This window comes from Oryctolagus cuniculus, chromosome 2 (assembly GCF_051225735.1).
Source record: "Oryctolagus cuniculus isolate XC-2025 breed Fujian yellow rabbit chromosome 2, ASM5122573v1, whole genome shotgun sequence".
Classification (NCBI taxonomy): Eukaryota; Metazoa; Chordata; class Mammalia; order Lagomorpha; family Leporidae; genus Oryctolagus; species Oryctolagus cuniculus.
In genome coordinates this window covers 154,066,216-154,085,584 of record NC_142868.1, presented here as the reverse complement: position 1 = coordinate 154,085,584, position 19,369 = coordinate 154,066,216, and the positions used below count along the sequence as shown (strand labels likewise).

The 19,369-nt window shown below is 40.9% G+C and overlaps 2 protein-coding genes across 4 annotated transcripts in view; one reads left to right on the top strand and one right to left on the bottom strand.

Moving 5' to 3' along the window:
- ERLEC1 (endoplasmic reticulum lectin 1) overlaps positions 1-18,948 on the top strand; it is a 39,006-nt gene extending 20,058 nt beyond the window's left edge. For 2 of the 3 annotated variants that reach the window (XM_002709867.6, XM_070069123.2), the window contains 6 exons: positions 4,504-4,665; positions 5,280-5,339; positions 10,260-10,384; positions 12,864-12,941; positions 13,147-13,222; positions 18,069-18,948. In XM_002709867.6, coding sequence (XP_002709913.1) covers positions 4,504-4,665; positions 5,280-5,339; positions 10,260-10,384; positions 12,864-12,941; positions 13,147-13,222; positions 18,069-18,140 — 573 coding nt within the window. In that variant the 3' untranslated portion in view covers positions 18,141-18,948. The remainder of the gene's footprint in view (positions 1-4,503; positions 4,666-5,279; positions 5,340-10,259; positions 10,385-12,863; positions 12,942-13,146; positions 13,223-18,068) is intronic. The other variant, XM_089327657.1, reaches the window with a different exon arrangement.
- Positions 1-19,369, bottom strand: part of ASB3 (ankyrin repeat and SOCS box containing 3) — a 192,647-nt gene that overhangs the window by 122,111 nt on the left and 51,167 nt on the right. The window lies entirely within an intron of this gene.

Genomic DNA, 19,369 nt, shown 5'->3' with positions numbered 1-19,369 from the left:
GACAATCCAAAGCCAGAAGCCAGGAGCTTCCTTTGGGTACCCCATGTGGGTTTAGGGGCCCAAGGATTTGGGCCGTCTTCTGCTGATTTCCCAGGTGCCTTAGCACGGAACTGGATGGGAAGTGGAGCAGCTGGGACTCAAACCGCTGCCAGTATGATACACCAGCATAGCAAGCAGCGGCTTTACACACTACACCACAACACTGGCCCCAGTTTATTTTCTTTAAATACTGTACTTAATCTGTCAGTTGAGAAAATAATTTTTTTTAAACTTCAGATGATAGTGCTTTCAAAATACTTGGATCTTTAGGGCACATGTTCCATATGAAAATCTTAGGTGATATTGTAGCATAATGAAACTGATCTTTATTTTACAATCTTTTTTAAATGTAAATCTGTTGCACATAATTTCTCTGTTAAAAATGTACACTTTGGGGGGCTAGTGCTGTGGTATAGCAGGAAAAGCTGCCGCCTGCAGTGCTGGCATCCCATATGGGTGCTGGTTCAAGTCCTGGCTGCTCCACTTCCAATCCAGCTGTCTGCCATGACATGAAAAAGCAGAAGATGGCCTAAGTCCTTGGGCCCCTGCACCTATGTGGGAGGCCCAGAGGAGGCCAGTGGTTGGAAGACCTCTCTCTCTCTTGTCTCTGCCTCTCTGTAACTTTGTCTTTCAAATAAATAAATAAATCCTTAAAAAAAAATGTACATTTGGGGACAGGCTTTGGGTGCAGTGGTTCAGACACGGCTTAGGACACCCATGTCCCATATCAGTGTGTCTGGATCCAAGCCCCAGCTCTGCTTCCAATTCTGCCTTCCTGCATGGATACTCTGTGGAGGCTACAGTGTCCCTTAAGTTCTTGGATCCCTGCCACTCACATAGAAACCCAGGTAGTTTTCTGGGCTGCGGACTTTGGCTTGGCCCAGCCCCAGCTGTTGCAGGCACTGGGGAATGAACCAGCAGATGGAAGACCTCTTCCTTTCCCTCAACTTTCAAATAATAAAATATTTTTAAAAAATAAAAATGTTTATCTGATATTTTGTTTTTCTTTTAAGTGTGGATCAATGTTCACCATATAGATAAAGAATTTTTTTTTTTTTTTAAACAAAAATACAAATCTGGCTATCCGAATTTTGGTTTTGATCTCCCTGCATGATTATATTACATTAATTTGGAGATTATCACAAACTTTTAGGAGTTCATTTTTATGGATTTTCAAATCCTGCTATAAAATTGTTAGCCTATTTATATTAGAATAATTTTCCTTAAAATGAAAATGGATGTTTTGTCCCAAAGAAGCAACATTAGGGGCTGCCGTCATGGTGTAGTGAGTTAAGCTTCCATCTACAATGCCAGCATCCCATATAAGGACCACTTCAAGTCTCAGCTACTCCACTTCTGTTGTAGTTCCCTGCTAATGCACCTAAGAAGGCAGCAGAAGAAAATGGCTCCTGCTACCAACATGGGATACCAGATGGAATTCAGGCTACTAGCTTTGGCCTGGCCTAACCCTGAGCCATTGTAGCCATTTGGGGAGTGAACCAGCAGATAGATGATCTCTCCCTGTGTCTCTCTCATCTCCCTGTCTAACTCTGCCTTTCAAATAAGTAAAATAAATCTTAAAAAAAAAAAAGGTTATGATTCTGTCCTTATTACCACTCCAGTTTAGTCTATTCAACCTCTTAGAAGTAATACTTAGCACATAAGAGAATACCAGGAGCTATTATTTACTCAGGAGTTATTTGGTCAGAATTCTCTGAAGGTGGATAGAGTTATACATTAAAGTTCAAGGTACTTTAAAAAATAAGGTGCTGGGCCAGTGCTGTGGCATAATAGGTAAAGCCACTGCCTGTGGCACCAGTATCCCATATGGATGCTAATTAGTGATCTGGCTGCTCCACTTCTGATCCAGCTCCCAACTAATACACCTGGGAAAACAGTGAAAGATGGTCCAAGTCCTGTGCCCCTATACCCACGTAGGAGAGCTGGAAGAAGCTCTTGGCTCCTGGCTTCCACCTGGCCCGGCCCCAGCCACTGAGGCCTTTTGGAGAGTGAACCAGCTGATGGAAGATCTCTCTCCTCTCTCCCTTTCCCTCTCTCCCTCTCTCTCCCTCTCTCTGTCTCTGCCTTTCAAATAAATAAGTAAATCTTTTAAAAAAGGAAAAAAGGGGCCATCTTGGCAAGAAATCTTTATTCTTCCTTATATTTGAAGGGACAGAGCATAAGGTCATTGGTTTCTGGAGTAAACCATCCAATGACTCCTCCAAGATGAAATAGAAGCAGAAGGACCACAATTGGTTAGGGGCAGTTGCAGGAAGTGGAAAAGGATACATAGTTTATAGTTTACATGTATTAGAAACCCACTTACTGTTCAATTTTTATAAGTTTTTCTTTATAATCAAAATAGTACTGGTCTAAATTCATTTCTCTCTACCCATTGTCAAATACCCAAAAACCATCAGATCCTGACTTATTCACCTTTTTCATAATTACCCTTTTCTCTCTACTTCAGCCCCATCATTCCCTTACTTTGGATTCTCTTCATCTATGAAATGCGTTTCTACAACTCCTACCTTGACTCCCTCTGGATTCGTCTGTGCTATTCCTTCTTAACTGCAGCTGTTAAAGTAACTACTTAAAAATAATGATCACCAGGGCCCACGCTGTGGCATGGTAGGCTAAGCCTCCACCTGGGGTGCCAGCATACCATATGAGCACTGTTCCACTTTTGATCCAGCTGCAGCTGATGGCCTCGGAAAGCATTAGAAGACGGCCTAAGTGCTTGGGCCCCTGCACCCACGTGGGATCAGCCCAGCTCCAGCCATTACAGCCATTTGGGCAGTGAACCATCGGATGGACGACCTCTCCCTCTGTCTCCCTCTCTCTCTGTAACTCTACCTCTCAAATAATCTTTAAAATAGTAATAATAATAATGATCAAAACATATCTTTGCCTAAATAACCGATAGGATAGTGTTCAAACCTCTAGGCATATACTTTTGTACCTTAGAGTACCTACTTACCTTTCATGTCTTTTTTCTCTTTAAGAGTTTATTTCTTTTGTATTTAAGAGAAAGTAGAGAGAGAGCTCCCATCCACTTGTTCTTTCCCCCAAATGCCTGAAAATGGCTGGGACTGGATTAGGCCAAAGCCAAGAGCCTGGAACTCAATCCATATCTCCTACATGCATAACAGGAATCCATCACTTGATCTATCACCATCACCTCCAAGGTCTACATTAGCAGGAAGCTGGAACCAGCACTTAGGAGTGGGTATCAAACTCAGGAACTCTTTAGACATGGGCATCTTAACCAATAATATTACTAGGCCAAACACCTGCTCCATCCTGTAAGTTTTCAATATTATAGACCTGCATTTTTGCTTTTACCTCCTTGAAGTCCACATGGCATATACATAGACACAAAATTCATACACAGATATAAATCACAAATCCTTTGTGTGTCAAGAATTAAGGGCTTTCTCTTTATGAAGTCTTCATATTTTCTTTGTCAAAGTCTGCTTGAACCATGCCTTCCTCTGTGCGTGTGCTATTAGCTTAATAGCACCTGCACCCTTATTAGTTTAGTCTCCCCTATTACATTGCAGATTCCTCCTTAGCAATAACCAGGTTCTACTCCATTTGAATAATTCTAACTAATATTCATATTTCCTCCCTCTTCTTTTTATTCTATTTGTTATCCCATCTTTACCCTTAATGACCACAAATGGATAATATTTATTTTTAAATTTTTCTACAGTTTAATAATAACTTGGTGGGGCCGGCGCTGTTGCGTAGCAGGTAAAGCCACCACCTGCAATGCCAGTATCCCATGTGGGTGCTGGTTCATGTCCTGGCTGTTCTACTTCCAATCCAGCTCTCTGTTGTGGCCTAGGAAGGCAGTAGAAGATAGCCCAAATCCTTGGGCCCCTGCACCCACGTGGGGACCCGGAAGAAGCTCCTGGCTCCTGGCTTTGGATCAGTGCAGCTTCGGCCATTGCAGCCAATTGGGGAGTGAACCAATGGATGGAAGATCTCTCTCTTTCTCTCTGGCCCTCTTTCTCGCTCTATCTAACTCTGACTTTCAAATAAATAAATAAATCTTTAAAATAATAAAGGGTTAGATGTGGTACAGCATGTTAACCGACCACCCGGGATGCCTGCATCCCATATCAGTAGTGGCTATACTACATTTCTGATCCAGCTTCCTGCTAATATTCCCAGGAGACAGGATGATAGCCCAAGTACTTTGTTTCCTGACACCCACATGAGTGGAGTTCCTGGCTCCTGGCTTCAACCTGACCTGGTCACAGCTGTCGTGGGCATTTGGGAAATGAATCAGTCAATTACAGATTTCTCTCTCTCTCTCTCTCTCTCTCTCTCTCTCTCTCTCTCAAATAAGTAAATCCTTAAAAAATAATAACACTAATAATGGAATAATGGAAGCTGTAACTGGTAAAATTAAATGTGGTATAGAAACCTTTAAACATGTTTCCTGTTTAATTTTAGGAAGATTTGCAGTCAACTAAAGAAGAGAGATTTCCAGCAATCCACAAACCCATTGCCATTGGCTCTCAGCCAATGCTCACTGTTGGAACAACTCATATATCCAAACTGACAGATGACCAACTCATAAAAGAGTTCCTTAGTGGTTCTTACTGCTTTCATGGGGTGAGAAGTAAACTTTTTCATTTAAATGTTTATCTTGTAACTCTTACTTGTCAGTTATTTAGTCAATGGACATTAGCAGTACAGAAAAATTTTATCTATAGAGAAATGAAAGAATCCTGCCATTCCCCATGAGCATTTTTCTCTCTGCAATTTCATACCCCTGCTTCTGTATAATCTAATCCATAGCCATTATTTTCTCTTTACTCACAAGGTAAAACTTGACTTTTTCTCTGGCAGTCAGGAGTAATTTGGTTGATCATTGGCATGGGCATCAGTGATTATATAGCCTATATTTTGGATTTTAAGCAATCCCATTTCAAACTTGAGTTAACATCTGCCTTTATAAAGGTAAATTTTGTCCCTCATTATTGGCACCAGTGGGAAATACAAGTACAAGTAGACTTTTCATGTTATTTTATTGTACCAGAGCAATACAACAGTTATTCTCTGTATTTGTCTTGTCCTCAAGAATTTTAAATTTTCAACCATACAATTTCTATGACAGGTTTTTTTAAATTACATATATTTTTATCCTATCATGTGGCAGTATTGAGACAGGCCCAAATTCCCATTCTCTGTACATAACTTGATCTAATATGTTTTCTTTCCTTTAGGGTGTTGGTTGGTGGAAATATGAATTCTGCTACGGCAAACACGTACATCAATACCATGAGGTATACAATAGCATTTATATATCATTCTGTCACTAGGTAGATTAAAGTTTTTAATTTTTTTGTAGAAAAGGAGGGAGGATGGTGCTACTTTCAATTATGAGATGATTTTAATACGGAAATATTAATCAGGAGTGGGTGTTGTGGTGCAGTAAGTTAAGCGTCTTCTTGGGATACCCTCATCCCATATCAGAGTAACTAAATGAAGTCCCGGCTTCTCTGCTTCAAATCCAGTCTCCTACTAATGTGCCTGGGAAGTAGCAGATAATGGCTGAAGTACTTGGGAGACACAGATGGAATTCCTGGCTCTTGTCTTTGGCCTGGCCCAGTCCCAGATGTTGCAGGCATTTGCAGAGTAAACCAGCAGATAGAACATCAATTGATTGCTTTCAGATAAATAGAGAAGAAAATGAGAGGAAAAAGGAAAGGAGAGGGAGGAGGGGAAAGGAAAAAAGAAGACTAATCAGAATATCTCCAAATTTTGGAAACTAGAAAATTTGATGTTCACTAAGTCAGTTATCTTTGAGTGACACTGTTTATTAACTACCAATATTCTTGTATATCTGTGAGCATAGAGAATGTTAAGCTATTGTGGCTATATCTCTTTAGCGTTGAACAGATTTTTTTTTTTTTTTTTTGAGATTTATTTATTTATTTATTTGGAAGACAGAGTCACAAAGAGGGAGGGAGAGACAAAGAGAGAGCTCTTCCATCCACTGCTTCACTCCTCCAATGGCTGCAGCAACCTGAGCTGTGCCTGGCCAAAGCCAGGAACCCAAAGCTTCTTCCAGGTCTCCCACGTTGGGTGCAGGGGCCCAAGCAGTTGGGCCGCTTCCACTGCTTTCCCAGGCATATTGGCAGGGAGCTGGATCAGAAGTGGAGCAGCCAGGACATGAACTGGCACCCGTATGGGATGCCAGCATCAGAGACAGCGACTTTACCTGGTAGGCCACAGTGCAGCCCACAAGTAAGCTTTAAATCAAGAAGAATGGTTACTGCATTACTACTAGAGTTAGTAAAATGAACTATAATAAAGCAAGTTTCACAAGAAGGAAGGTACTACCTCATCTAAGTTTAAAATAAGTTTTAGAATTACACATTCTGGTTTTTTATTCTTTCCTTTGTTTATAATTTCATAAAGTCAGATAACATTTCCTCCCACATTGAGCCAACCTGCTTAAATTCTTAGGTTCAAGCTCCATTAATTTTATTTGTCATAGTTGTACTTTGCTTGGGAAATCATCCAAAATATATGAGGCTTCTGTAAACTAGGATATTTTTTTCTTTTCCTAAATCTGAGAAATTTCATTGAATAAATTTACATTTATTCGTAGTGCTTTGCGGATGTTTTCTTTTTAGTAATATTTATTAAAGCAGAAAAGAGATGAAGAAAGTGCCATCTTACTGTAGCTCAGATAATACCCAATTCCTTTAATTTTTTTTGTATTTAAAGAATATATGCCAGAAATTTAAAATGAGAAGTAAATTTTTCCTCTGCCATCATTCCACTTCTCAAAAGTAAACTACCATTAACATTTTCCTAGTTAACTCTACAAGAAAAAAAAAAAGTATGTGTCAGTGTAATCTTTTCACTGATATAAAAGGGATCAGGTACTGCTCTGCACTTGTCCTTTCCACTTGATATTTTGGAAATCTTAGAGTGTGTCTAATCAGACCTCTGTTAATGGGCTTTTAAGGTTTTTTCCAGTCTGCTGTGAGTCTTTCAGTGGGCATTTTTTTAAATAGTACTGTTGGTGTATATTTGCAAGCATATTTACAGGGCATATTTCTAGCAATATACTTGCTAGGTCAGAGTATCTGCATACTGAAAAATTGCCTTCCAACGCATCAGACAGTTTATACTCACATTAACAATTACTTTTTTCCCTATACATTTGCCAACACTGGGTTTTAGCAAACTTACTTGACACAAGATCATATAAACTAGAACTTTGTGAAGGATTCTGATAGGCGCTTTAGGAGATCTAAAATTACAGTTGCTAACAAATGCAAAGCACTAAGTACATGATGCAGAATAATTGTCAGGCCAGCGCCACGGCTCACTAGGCTAATCCTCCACCTTGTGAAGCCGGCACACTGGGTTCTAGTCCCGGTCAGGGCGCCGGATTCTGTCCCGGTTGCACCTCTTCCAGGCCAGCTCTCTGCTGTGGCCCAGGAAGGCAGTGGAGGATGGCCCAAGTGCTTGGGCTCTGCACCCCATGGGAGACCAGGATAAGTACCTGGCTCCTGCCATCGGATCAGCGCGGTGCGCCAGCCGCGGCAGCCATTGGAGGGTGAACCAACGGCAAAGGAAGACCTTTCTCTCTCTCTCTCTCTCTCTCTCTCTCTCTCACTGTCCACTCTGCCTGTCAAAAAATAAATAAATAAAATTTTTAAAAAAACTTTAATTGTCATAACAACATAAAGTAGTAGGTTGTCAAGATGAATGGAAATAGAGGTTTTGTGACTTGCCTAAAACTACATAGGTAATAAAGTGGTGGCACAAATTCAAACCCACTCAGTTTTGCTCTACATCCAGTCATTTTTTAAAAAAAAATTATTTATTTATTTGAAAGGCAGAGTTACAGAGAGGTAGAGGTAGAGAGAGGTCTTACATCCACTGGTTCACTCCCAAGATGGCCGCAACTACTGGAACTGTGCTGATTCAAAGCCAGGAGCCAGGAGCTTCTCCCAGGTCTCCCATGTGGGTGTAGGGACCCAAGGACTTGGGCCATCTTCTACTGGTTTTCCAGGCCATGGCAGAGAGCTGGATAGAAGTGGAGCAGCCGGGACCCAAACCAGCACCCCTATGAGATGCCAGCACTGCAGGCGGCAGCTTTTACCCACTAAGCCACAGCACAGGTCCCACACATCCAGTCTTAAACACTTCAGTTTTAGAGCTGGCATTGTACCGCAACAGATTAAGCCACCACTTGTAACATCCGCATCCCACATGGGAACACCGGTTCAAGTCCTGGCTGCTCCACTTCTCATCCAGCTCCCTGCTAATACACCTAAGAAAGCAGCAGATGATGGCCCAGGAGTTTCTTACTCCAACCCTGGCTATTGCTGCCATTTGGGGAGTAAGCCCGCAAGTGGAAGGTCTTTCCGTCTCCACATCTTTCTCTGTCATACCACCTTTCAAATAAATAAATCTTAAAAGAGTTTTTAAAAAAATCACTTATGTGATCCCTGTTTATCTAAGAACTTTCAGTCTACTTGCTGAAAAGATGTTCAGTAGCTTTCTCTGCCATTAGACTAAAAATTCCAGTGCCCCTGCCTGTTTGATTTGCCTTTGTAGGGGGTTTTAATTCTAATGAGACGTATATTTGTGTCTAGCATGGTTGGCCTAGCATAAAATATAAAAGGAAATGAAGGCAGGCAAGAGATAGGAAGGAGAGAATTGAAAGAAAGTCCACATGTAAGACAGTATGCCATTAGTGTTTAAAACATTTACAAAAGCAGAATGGGGTTTCTTGGTAGAAGCTATATAAATAACTCTCATCTGCTGGATCACTCCCTGAATGGGTACAGTGGCTAGGGCTAGGGGCCAAGGCCAAAATCAGAAGCCAGGAACTCAGTCCAGCTCTCCCATGTGAGCAGCAGAACCCCAATCACTTGAACCATCACTGTTGCCTCCCAGCATTTGTATTAGCAGGAAGCTGGAGTCAGGAATGGAGCTGGGTGTCAAACCCAGGCTTTTCTATCTGGGATTCAAGCATTTAGCCCTAACTGCTGGACTAAACGCTGGCCTCTGGACAGATGATTTTGATACAAAAGTATGCATGGTATCACACGAGCAAGGTGAAGATCATTTACAATTTTCATTTAAAAGAGAAGTAGGAGGAGGGGGCCAGTGCTGTGACATAGTGGGTAAAGCCGCTGCCTGCAGGGCCGGTATCCCATATGGGCACTGATTCAAGTCCCAGCTGCTCCACTTCCAATCCAGTTCTCTGCATGGCCTGGGAAAGCAGTAGAAGATGGCCCAAGTCTTGGGCCCCTGCACCCTCGTGGGAGACCTAGTAGCTCCTGGCATCAGATCAGCACAGCTCTGGCCGTTGTGGCCATCTGGGGAGTGAACCAACGGATGGAAGACCTCTCTCTTTCTCTGTCTGCCTCTCTATAACTCTGCCTTTCAAATAAATAAAGCTTTAGCTTTTAAAGAAAAAAAGAAGCAGGAGGAAGATAGGCAGCAGGGTAAGAGATTGTTATAGTCCATTTTGCATTGCTATGACAGAACACCACAGACTGGGTAATTTATGAAGCAAAGAAAGTGACCTCTCATATTCTGGAGGCTGGAAAGTCTAATGCCAGCATCTAGTAAAGACTGCTGTGCTGTATTAGCCCATGGTGGAGGTGAGAGGGGTTAAGAGATTAAACTCATAGCCTCAAGCCCTTTTACAGTCAGTATTCATCTATTCATGAGTATGGAGCCCTCCAGACCTAAATACATCCTATTAGGTCCTACTTAATGGGATTGTGTTTCCAGCCATGCTTTTGGAGGTGACACATTCAAACCAAAGCAGACATCGAGGCCAGATGTTTAAGAATCACAGTAGTATGTGGTTGTATTATCTAGGTTTTGAAAGAGAGACTCTTGAGTGGCAGTTGGGGGTGCTGACATGGAAATTACAGAAGAGTGTGAAGTCAGAAAAATCTGCAGGAAAGAACTGATAGGACTTAACAGATGTATGAGAGAAACGCAATAGAAGAGTCAAAAATAACTGCATCTAGAGCTAGCCTGACTAGAAATTGCATCATTCAGAGAAACAAGGAATAAAAAATGAATTAAAATACTTGTTGAGTATAACTAACATCATTACAAGGTAGCTAACCAGTGTGCAGAGGATCGGTTCATCAACATAAATGCCTGTTGAGTGGTTGCAAGCATAAGTTACCACAAATACTTTTTTCATGTATTAGGACAAGGACAGTGGGAAAACCTCTGTGGTTGTAGGGACGTGGAACCAAGAAGAACATATTGAATGGGCCAAGAAGAATACTGCTAGAGCCTATCATCTTCAAGACGATGGTACCCAGACAGTCAGGTAACTGTTAACTTATATCTGCCTTTGAATTTGATGAATGGAATGTGTAAAGCTCAGAATATTGAAAAACATAAAAATTGAACCACTTAAGTAAAATCTCTGGACAATTTTTTTTCAGGGGACATCTTTTAGGTTGGTTTTCTGGGGAAGTAACACAGTGTAACAGGTAAAAACATACTGTGGAGTCAGACTGCTTGGATTCAAATTGTGCCTTTTGTACAAAATACAGAACCTTTTTTAAGCCTCACTTTTCTTATCTGTATGTATTTGCCTCATAGGATTCTTGTGACATTTAAATGAGACAGTTCATGTAAACAACAATACCTGGCAATGGCCTGCAAAAAACTTTGCTGCCCTTAGCAATGGTAGTGGCTGTGGTGTTAGCAACAGACTCAGCTCTGTTGGAACTAAAGCTGTCTAAAACATTTGCTTCTTTCATGTGTAATCATGACCTTTAGAATTCAGTTAATTCTATTTAAATGTACTGTGCATTTCCCTTTGTTACTTAGCCTTTGTGACATAATGATTGAAAATAGTTGAATAGTAGTTTTTTGTTGATTTTGTTTTTTCTTTTTTTTGTGAACATATTTTTAAAAAATGATTTCACATTTCTTTTGGACCATATGGGTGTATTTTTTTATAATAGAAGTAACTTAATCTCATCTCCCAAGAGTGCTCTCTTGCCTAGTGAATTTTAAATTATTCATTTTTGTTCCTTCTCAAGTGTTAACTTGGTCCTTCCTAGAACAGATGGTATTGAGGAGATTGTTTTCAGAATATGCTGACTTTTTGGGTTAACCAAAATCAAAGTTAGGTATCATAATACACTAAAGAGAATAATTTTTTAAAATCTTTATTTATTTGAAAAGTAGAGAAGGAAAGAGACCAGTTTCCCACCCACTGGTTCACTGCTCAAATGTCCAAAACAGCCAGGCTGGGCCAGGCTGAAACCAGGACCCCAGGATTCAATCTGTGTCTCCCACTTCAGTGGCAGAGACCCAAGTACTTGAGCCTATCATCTGCTACCTCCCAAAGTGCACGTTAGTAGGAAGTTGGATCAGAAACGGAGCCAGGACTTGAACCAAAGCACTCTAATACGGGATATAGGTACCCCAAGTGGTGACTTAAACTCTGAGCCAAAGGCCTATCCCCAGATTGATTTTTCTTACACTTATACAGGGGAGCATCAAAAGTTCATGGAAAATGGAGATTAAACATTAATGCATATTCTCCATGAACTTTTTAAAGCCCCAAATATATGTGTCATGTGGAAATAGTTTATGGCATCATGTGCAACTGAAGCATGGGAATGTGAGACTAGCAAAATTAAAGCTTTTCTTTGAATACTGCTTATTTGAGTTTTATAGCTTGACCTAGGTTTTGCATTTTGTACTTCTATAGCACATTATTTTAATGAGATTAGCTAGAAGGAGGACAAAAACAAAGTTATTCTATAAAACAATGTACCAGACTTGGGAAATAGATAACTTTGAAACAACTTTTTTTAAAGAAATCCAACCGTAACTATTTGTATACAAATAAATAACATGCAAGTTTATTATTAATTTTAAGCCAGTACAAAACATCATTAACTTATACTCTATACAATCTGAAAGACTGCCATGTAACCTTAAATATATATTTTAAAGAATATTTTAAAATCAGTTTGTTTTTTTTTTAAAGATTTATTTATTTGAAAGTCAGAGTTACAGAGAGAGAGAGATGCAGAGGCAGAGAGAGAAGTCTTCTGTCAGCTGGTTCACTCCCTAAATGGCCACAACAGCCAGTACTAGGCCAGGCCAAAGCCAGGAGCCAGGAGATTCTTCTGGGTCTCCTACATGGGTACAGAGGCCCAAGGACTTGAGCCATCTTCCACTGCCTTCCCAGGCATACTAGTAGGGAGCTGTATTAGAAGTGGAGCATCATGGCAGGCACCGCGGCTCACTAGGCTAATCCTCCGCCTGCGGTGCCAGCACACCGGGTTCTAGTCCCGGTTGGGGCGCCAGATTCTGTCCTGGTCGCTCCTCTTCCTGTCCAGCTCTCTGCTGTGGCCAGGGAGTGCAGTGGAGGATGGCCCAGGTGCTTGGGCCCTGCACCCCATGGGAGATCAGGAGAAGCACCTGGCTCCTGGCTTCGGATCAGCGCGGTGCGCCGGCTGCAGCACGCCAGCCGCAGCGGCCATTGGAGGGTGAACCAATGGCAAAAGGAAGACCTTTCTCTCTGTCTCTCTCTCTCACTGTCCACTCTGCCTGTCAAAAAAAAAAAAAAAGAAGAAGTGGAGCATCTGGGACTTGAACCAGTGCCCATATGGGATGCCAGCACTACAGGTATCAGCTTTACCTGCTCCACCACAGCACCAGCCCCAAAATCAGTTTTTAACTAATGCAAAACTAACTTCTGTTAACAATTTTCTCACCCTGTTGAAATTATTTTAAATTAGTGATATCTTAGTTTAATAAGGCTTGTGTGTTTCTTTCAGGATGGTGTCCCATTTTTATGGAAATGGAGATATTTGTGATATAACTGACAAACCAAGACAGGTGACTGTAAAACTAAAGTGAGTTGAGCCCTCAAATCATGCTATGTGTCTTTCTCTTTTACCTGCTTCCTATGAACAATTAAAATTAATTATGAATAATCGAGCTATTTATTAAATATACAAGGTCTACTTAAATAGAATTTTTATAGCTTAAGAGGAAAACTATTAAAAATAATCTTACTCTGTATGATCTGGGCAGTCCCTTACAGTGTCTATCTTTCAGGTGTAAGGAGTCAGATTCTCCTCATGCTGTTACTGTATATATGCTGGAACCTCACTCCTGTCAATATATCCTTGGAGTAAGTAGAAGGAAAATAATCAAAAGTTTGGTCTTGGTCTACATTTTAAATTTTTGCATTAAGTCTAGAAAGGACCATCAGTAATCTGTCTCTATGACTTAATATAGCCCCCATATCACTTATGAAAGGCTGACATGGTTTTTTAAATGTATAATTTATGTAAACTAAAATGCACATATCTTAAATGTTGACTCTGATGTATTTGACAATTTTAATACCCTTATAACATACCCAAAATAAAGTATCTGTCTCATACTCCTTTTTAGCAAACATTCCTTACCCCCTCCCCAAGATTACCCCTTACCGATGTCTTACATCATAGAGTAGTGTTGCTTCTTTTTGGATGCCACACAAATGAAATGATATTAATATACAATTTTTTGCCTTGCTTTTTTTTTAAAGATTTATTTATTTATTTGAAAGAGTTACATAGAGAGAGGTAAGACAGAGATTTTCTATGCCCTGCTTCACTCCCCAAATGGCTACAACAGCCTGGACTCGACCAGGCCGAAGCCAGGAGCCAGGGGCTTCTTTGAGGTCTCCAATATGGGTACAGGGGCCCAAGGACTTGCGCCATCTTCCACTGCTTTCCCAGGGATCTGGATAGGAAAAAGGAGCAACCGGGGCTTGAACCAGCACCCATATTGGATGCCAGCACTGCAGGCTGCGGCTTAACCTGCTGCGCCACGGCTCTGGCCCTTTGCCTGGACTCTTTGACTCAACATGCTTTTGAGATTCAGCCATGTTGTTGCGTGTATCAGTACTTTGTTTTCTTTCTATTGTTTTTATATAAATATACTACATATGCTCTTATATTGTTTTTTTATCTAGATGTTTGTTTCTGGTTACTCTGAATAAGGCTGCAGTGAAGAATTTTTAAGTCTTTTTGTGTTTTCATTTCTTTTTTTTTTTTTTTTTTTTTTTTTTTTGGACAGAGTTAGAGAGAGAGAGAAAGAGAGAAAGGTCTTCCATTGGTTCACCCCCGAAGCCAGGAGCCAAGCGCTTCCTCCTGGTCTCCCATGCGGGTGCAGGGCCCAAGCACTTGGGCCATCCTCCACTGCCTTCCTGGGCCACAGCAGAGAGCTGGACTGGAAGAGGAGCAACCAGGACAGAATCCGGCGCTCCAACCGGGACTAGAACCCGGTGTGCCGGCACCACAGGCAGAGGATCAGCCTAGTGAGCCACAGCACTGGCCAGTGTTTTCATTTCTTTGGATAAATGCATAGGAATAGAACTGCTGAGTCACAGAATTTTGATTTCTCCAAAGTGGTAGTACCATTTTATTTTCCTGCCAGGAATGTGTAAGAGACCAGTTGTTCCACATCCTCAGCAACATGTGATATTGTCAGTCTGTTTGTTTAAAAAGCTATATTTATTTACTTGTGTCCTAAGAAATTTTTGTTACCCCAAGTCATTAAAATATTCTTCTTTGTTTCTTTCTAGACTTTATGATCCCGCCTTCGATGTAGCAATGCCTAAATGTGGTTTTCTATGTATTTACTGTACTATTTCTCTGTATTTATCAGTGAGTTCCTTGATTTCGTGGGTGCTTAAAATGTATCAGTTTTGGGGTCGGCGCCGTGACTCACTTGCCTAATCTTCTGCCTGCGGCGCTGGCATCCCATATGGGCACCAGATTCTGTCCCAGTTGCTCCTCTTCTAGTCCAGCTCTCTGCTGTGGCCCGGGAGTGCAGTGGAGGATGGCCCAGGTCCTTGGGCCCTGCACCCACATGGGAGACCAGGAGGAGGCACCTGGTTCCTGGCTTTGGATCGGTGCAGCATGCCAGCCGTAGCGGCCATTTGGGGGTGAACCAATGGAAGGAAGACCTTTCTCTCTGTCTCTCTCACTGTCTAACTCTACCTGTCAAACAAAATAATGTATCAGTTTGGAACATTTTTGACCATTATCTCCTCAAAGATTTCTTTGCTTGTTTTTCTCCTTTGTTTCTTAGATTACAGTTAAACATGTTAAATTGAAATTGTTCCAAAATATCAGATTCTTTTTCCCCTACTTTCTTTTCCCTTTGTTTCAGTTTAGGTAATTTCTCTTGTCTTCAAGTACACTGGTTCTTTTCTATGCTGTGTGCAGTCCATTGAAGGAATTTATCTCTGATAGATTTTTCATCTCTAATAATTTCCATTTGGTTCTTTTCTCACGTTTTCCTTTTCTCTGCTGAAATTCCTTTGTCTGGTCACACTTGCTATCTGCCTTTCCTACTTTTCCTTCATGTTTATTATAATTATCATATCTGATCATTTCAACATTTTGCCCACCTTTGGGTTACATTTTTCTTTGCCTTTTACATTGAATACAGCTTACTGTGTTGCTACAACCTATAATTTTTATTAAGATCTAACTAAGACACTGATATTCTTCTCCATTGTAAGCTTTCCATTTAGTTTGCTTCCAATGATTAAATCTAAGTCATTTGAAAAAATCTAACTCTAAAAAAAGTCCAGCTAATCAGTGACAGACACTGGGTTGGTATTAGAAAGTAGGAGTTTGTTTTGCAGTATGCAAAGCAAGAGATCGGGCAGCTGTCACTCAATTCAGAATTTCTAAGGCTTGATTAAGGGTGGTAGATTTTTTTTTAATCTTTTATTTGTATTTATTTATTTGAAAGGCAGAGAGACAGAGATCTTCCATTCTCTGATTCATTCCCCAAATGCTAGCAATAGCCAGGGCTGTGCCAAGCAAAAGCCAGGAGCCTAGAACTCAGTCTGGATTTCCCATGTGGCTGGAAGGGACCCAAGTACTTGAGCCCAGGGTGCACATTAGCAAGAAGCTCTTTGAGAAGTGGAGCTAGGAATTGAACTTAGGGACTCTGATATGGAATGTAGATATCTCAAGCAGCATCTTAACTGCTACACCAAAGACAAGGTGATGATCACATAGATTGAAGTGTGGGACTTGAACAGTGCATGATAGGCTCATGTGTGGGTCTCTGGTTGGTTCATAGTGCTGTGATCTTCCTTTGATTGGTCAGCAATGGGAAGCTGATGTGTTCTTTTGAAGATGCAGTGATGGGGCAGCATTGTGGTACAGTGGGTTGAGCTGCCACCTGCCATGCTGGCATCCCATATGAACACTGGTTTGAATCCCAGCTGTTCCACTTCCAAACCAGCTCCCTGCTAATGCACCTGAGAAAGCAGTAGATCATGGCCCAAGTACTTGGGCTGGTGCTACCCACGTGGTAGATCCTGATGGAATTCCCAGGCTCCTGGCTGTGGCCTGGCCCAGACCCAATCACTGTGGCCATTTGAGGAGTGAACCAATGGATGAAAGTCTCTTCCCCTCTTTCTATTTAACTCTATCTTTCAAATAAATAAAACTAAATCTTAAAAAAATTATATGATAACACGGTGGGCTGCAGTCTGTCTGGGGTCTGATAGGTATTTTGGGTATTGCTTTGATCAGGGTCTGGAGTTCCTATGAAGTATCTCCGAATAGTCTAGCATTAAGATGTTAACCATAAAGGTAACAACTAAATTCTGAATTTTGTGAACTGGGGTCTTGGGCTGCTCTGACCCTTAAACCACTCCCTAAATTTAGGGGTTATTTAGCAAGAAATTTATTTGTAATCATCAAATGAACAGCAAGTTGAGGGAGAAAAACTGGGCCCTGATAAATTCTACATCAGGTACTGGTATTGTGGATGACGCCACATATTAAGCCACCCTCTATGATGCTGACATCCCATACCAGAGCACAAATTCTAGTACTGGCTGCTCCACTTCTGAACCAGCTCCCTGTAATGTGCCTGGGAAAGCAGCAGCAGATGGCCCAAGTGCTTGGGCTCCTGCTACCCACCTGGGAGACTTGGTTTGAGTTTGTTTCCTGGCTTTAGCCTGGCCCAGCCCTAGCCATTCAGCTATTTAGGGAGTGAACCATCAGATAGAAGATCTCTCTGTCTCTCTCTGTCACTCTGCCTTTCAAATAAATACATCTTTTAGATATATAAATAAGGGCTGGCACTGTGGCACACAGGTTAAAGCCCCGGCCTGTGGCGCTGGCATCCGTATGGGCACCAGTCCAAGTCTCAGCTGCTCCACTCCTATCCAGCTCCCTTTGAAAGCAGCGGAGGATGCCATAAGTCCTTGGACCCCTACTCCGATGTGGAAGAAGGAAGCTCCTGGCTCCTGGCTTTGGATTGCCTCAGCTCCAGCCATTTGGGGAGCAAACCAGCGAATGGAAGGCCTCCACCCTCTTTCTACCTTTCTCTGTAACTCTTTCAAATAAAATAAATCTTTAAAGAAATAAAATATATAGGCCGGTGCCGTGGCTCACTAGGCTAATCCTCCGCCTGCGGCGCTGGCACCCTGAGTTCTAGTCCCAGTTGGGGTGCCAGGTACTAGTCCTGGTTGCTCCTCTTCCAGTCCAGCTCTCTGCTGTGGCCCGGGAAGGTAGTGGAGGATGGCCCAAGTGCTTGGGTCCCTGCACCCAAATGGGAGACCGGGAGGAAGCACCTGGCTCCTGGCTTCGGATAGGTACAGCGTGCTTGCTGTAGCGGCCATTGGGGGAGTGAACCAACGGAAGGAAGACCTTTCTCTCTGTCTCTCTCATTGTCTAACTCTACCTGTCAAAAAATTTAAAAGAAAGAAAAAAAGAAAATATATAAATAAAAATGAAGTCACATCAAAGGTATTAGGGAAGGGGGTTCCATTTCACAACTATGATTTTTTTATCAATGACAAAAAATTGTTATTTAGAAAGCTTTGAATTTGTAGAAATAATGTTGGATGTTTATCCAAAACAAGGACTCATATATATTTACCAGATGTCTTTGTTCAGCAGCAAGAATTCAACTTAGCACTTTTTAATGGCTTTATTGTGTTTATTTTTTAGGTTGAATCTCCAGTGATCTGTAAAATCTTAGATACAGCAGATGAAAATGGACTTCTTTCTCTCCCCAATTAAAGGACATGAAAATGGGGAGGAAACTGAGATCACTGAAAGTCAGATCTCTGTCTGACCATGTGTCTCACAGAGTTCTAAGCCATTGGACCTCATCTAAAGGATCATATAAAAGGACTCTCAACCACTTTGTGAATGTATATGTGTATATAAGAGGTTATTGATAAACTTTTAAGGTGACATTTGTCTCACTTTTTTCATTTTTGTTGTATGTTATGAACTGATTGTATTTTTTTCTTTGCTTGAATAATGTGATTCCAAAATAAATCTCATCCAAGCAATATAGATTCCAGCCTAGTCAAATGTCATAATCATATCTATTGAAACCTTTTAAGTTATAGATTAATTATGTAAATTATATATAACTAGCTAATGAAAAAACAAATTGACAGAAGGTTGTTTAAATGAGAAACCATGTAAAATGTGTAAATTATGGTGCCTGAAATCCTTTCAACAAATTTTTATATAGCAGCTGCTCTCTGCCAGGCATTAAACTAGGAAATTGGGCACAACGTAAAGCCTCACTGGGAGTTTTCTTCCTCACTGTTAATCTCAAGAGATTCTTATTTGTAATAGGTTGCTTCTTTCCCAGAACTTTCATCTGTTTTTTTTCCTTTTTTGTCATATGTTTTCTCCCAGAGTATATATCTGGTGTGGACAGTTGATGATCCTTTGATTCAGATTGATTCACCCTAATAAAACACAGTGTGCTGGCCAGCCATTGTATTTACTACTGTATGCTTCAGATTTTAGTTCTGGAAAATTTCACAGCACAATATTTATTTTCAAGTGAATAAAATGTTCATAAGCAGTGTTGTCATGTAGTTAATGGTACATTAATCAGTTTATTTTCTCCATTATCCATTACACACCTTTTGAATATACATTATTTGAACAAGGACAGAAAAGTGGCCAGAAAATACTTTACTTTTCCTCTTTTCAGTAGTTCTGGCCAAAGATATTTTACTTTAAGAAAAGGTTAATATAATTGACTATTTTAGATTTATTTGTAGATTGTAATAGAAAGCAGTATTTATAAAGAGCATGTACTCTGGATGGTCTAAATCTTCTTTTTAACTTAATATGTAAGAGAGAAAAAGCCAAGCTGTTTTTCACACTCAGCACAAAACATTAGATTTATTCAACCCTTCTCAGGTTCAATAATTTGCTAAAATAATTCACAGAACTCAGAGCAACACTTAGTGTTTACCAAGCTGTTAACAGAGATTACA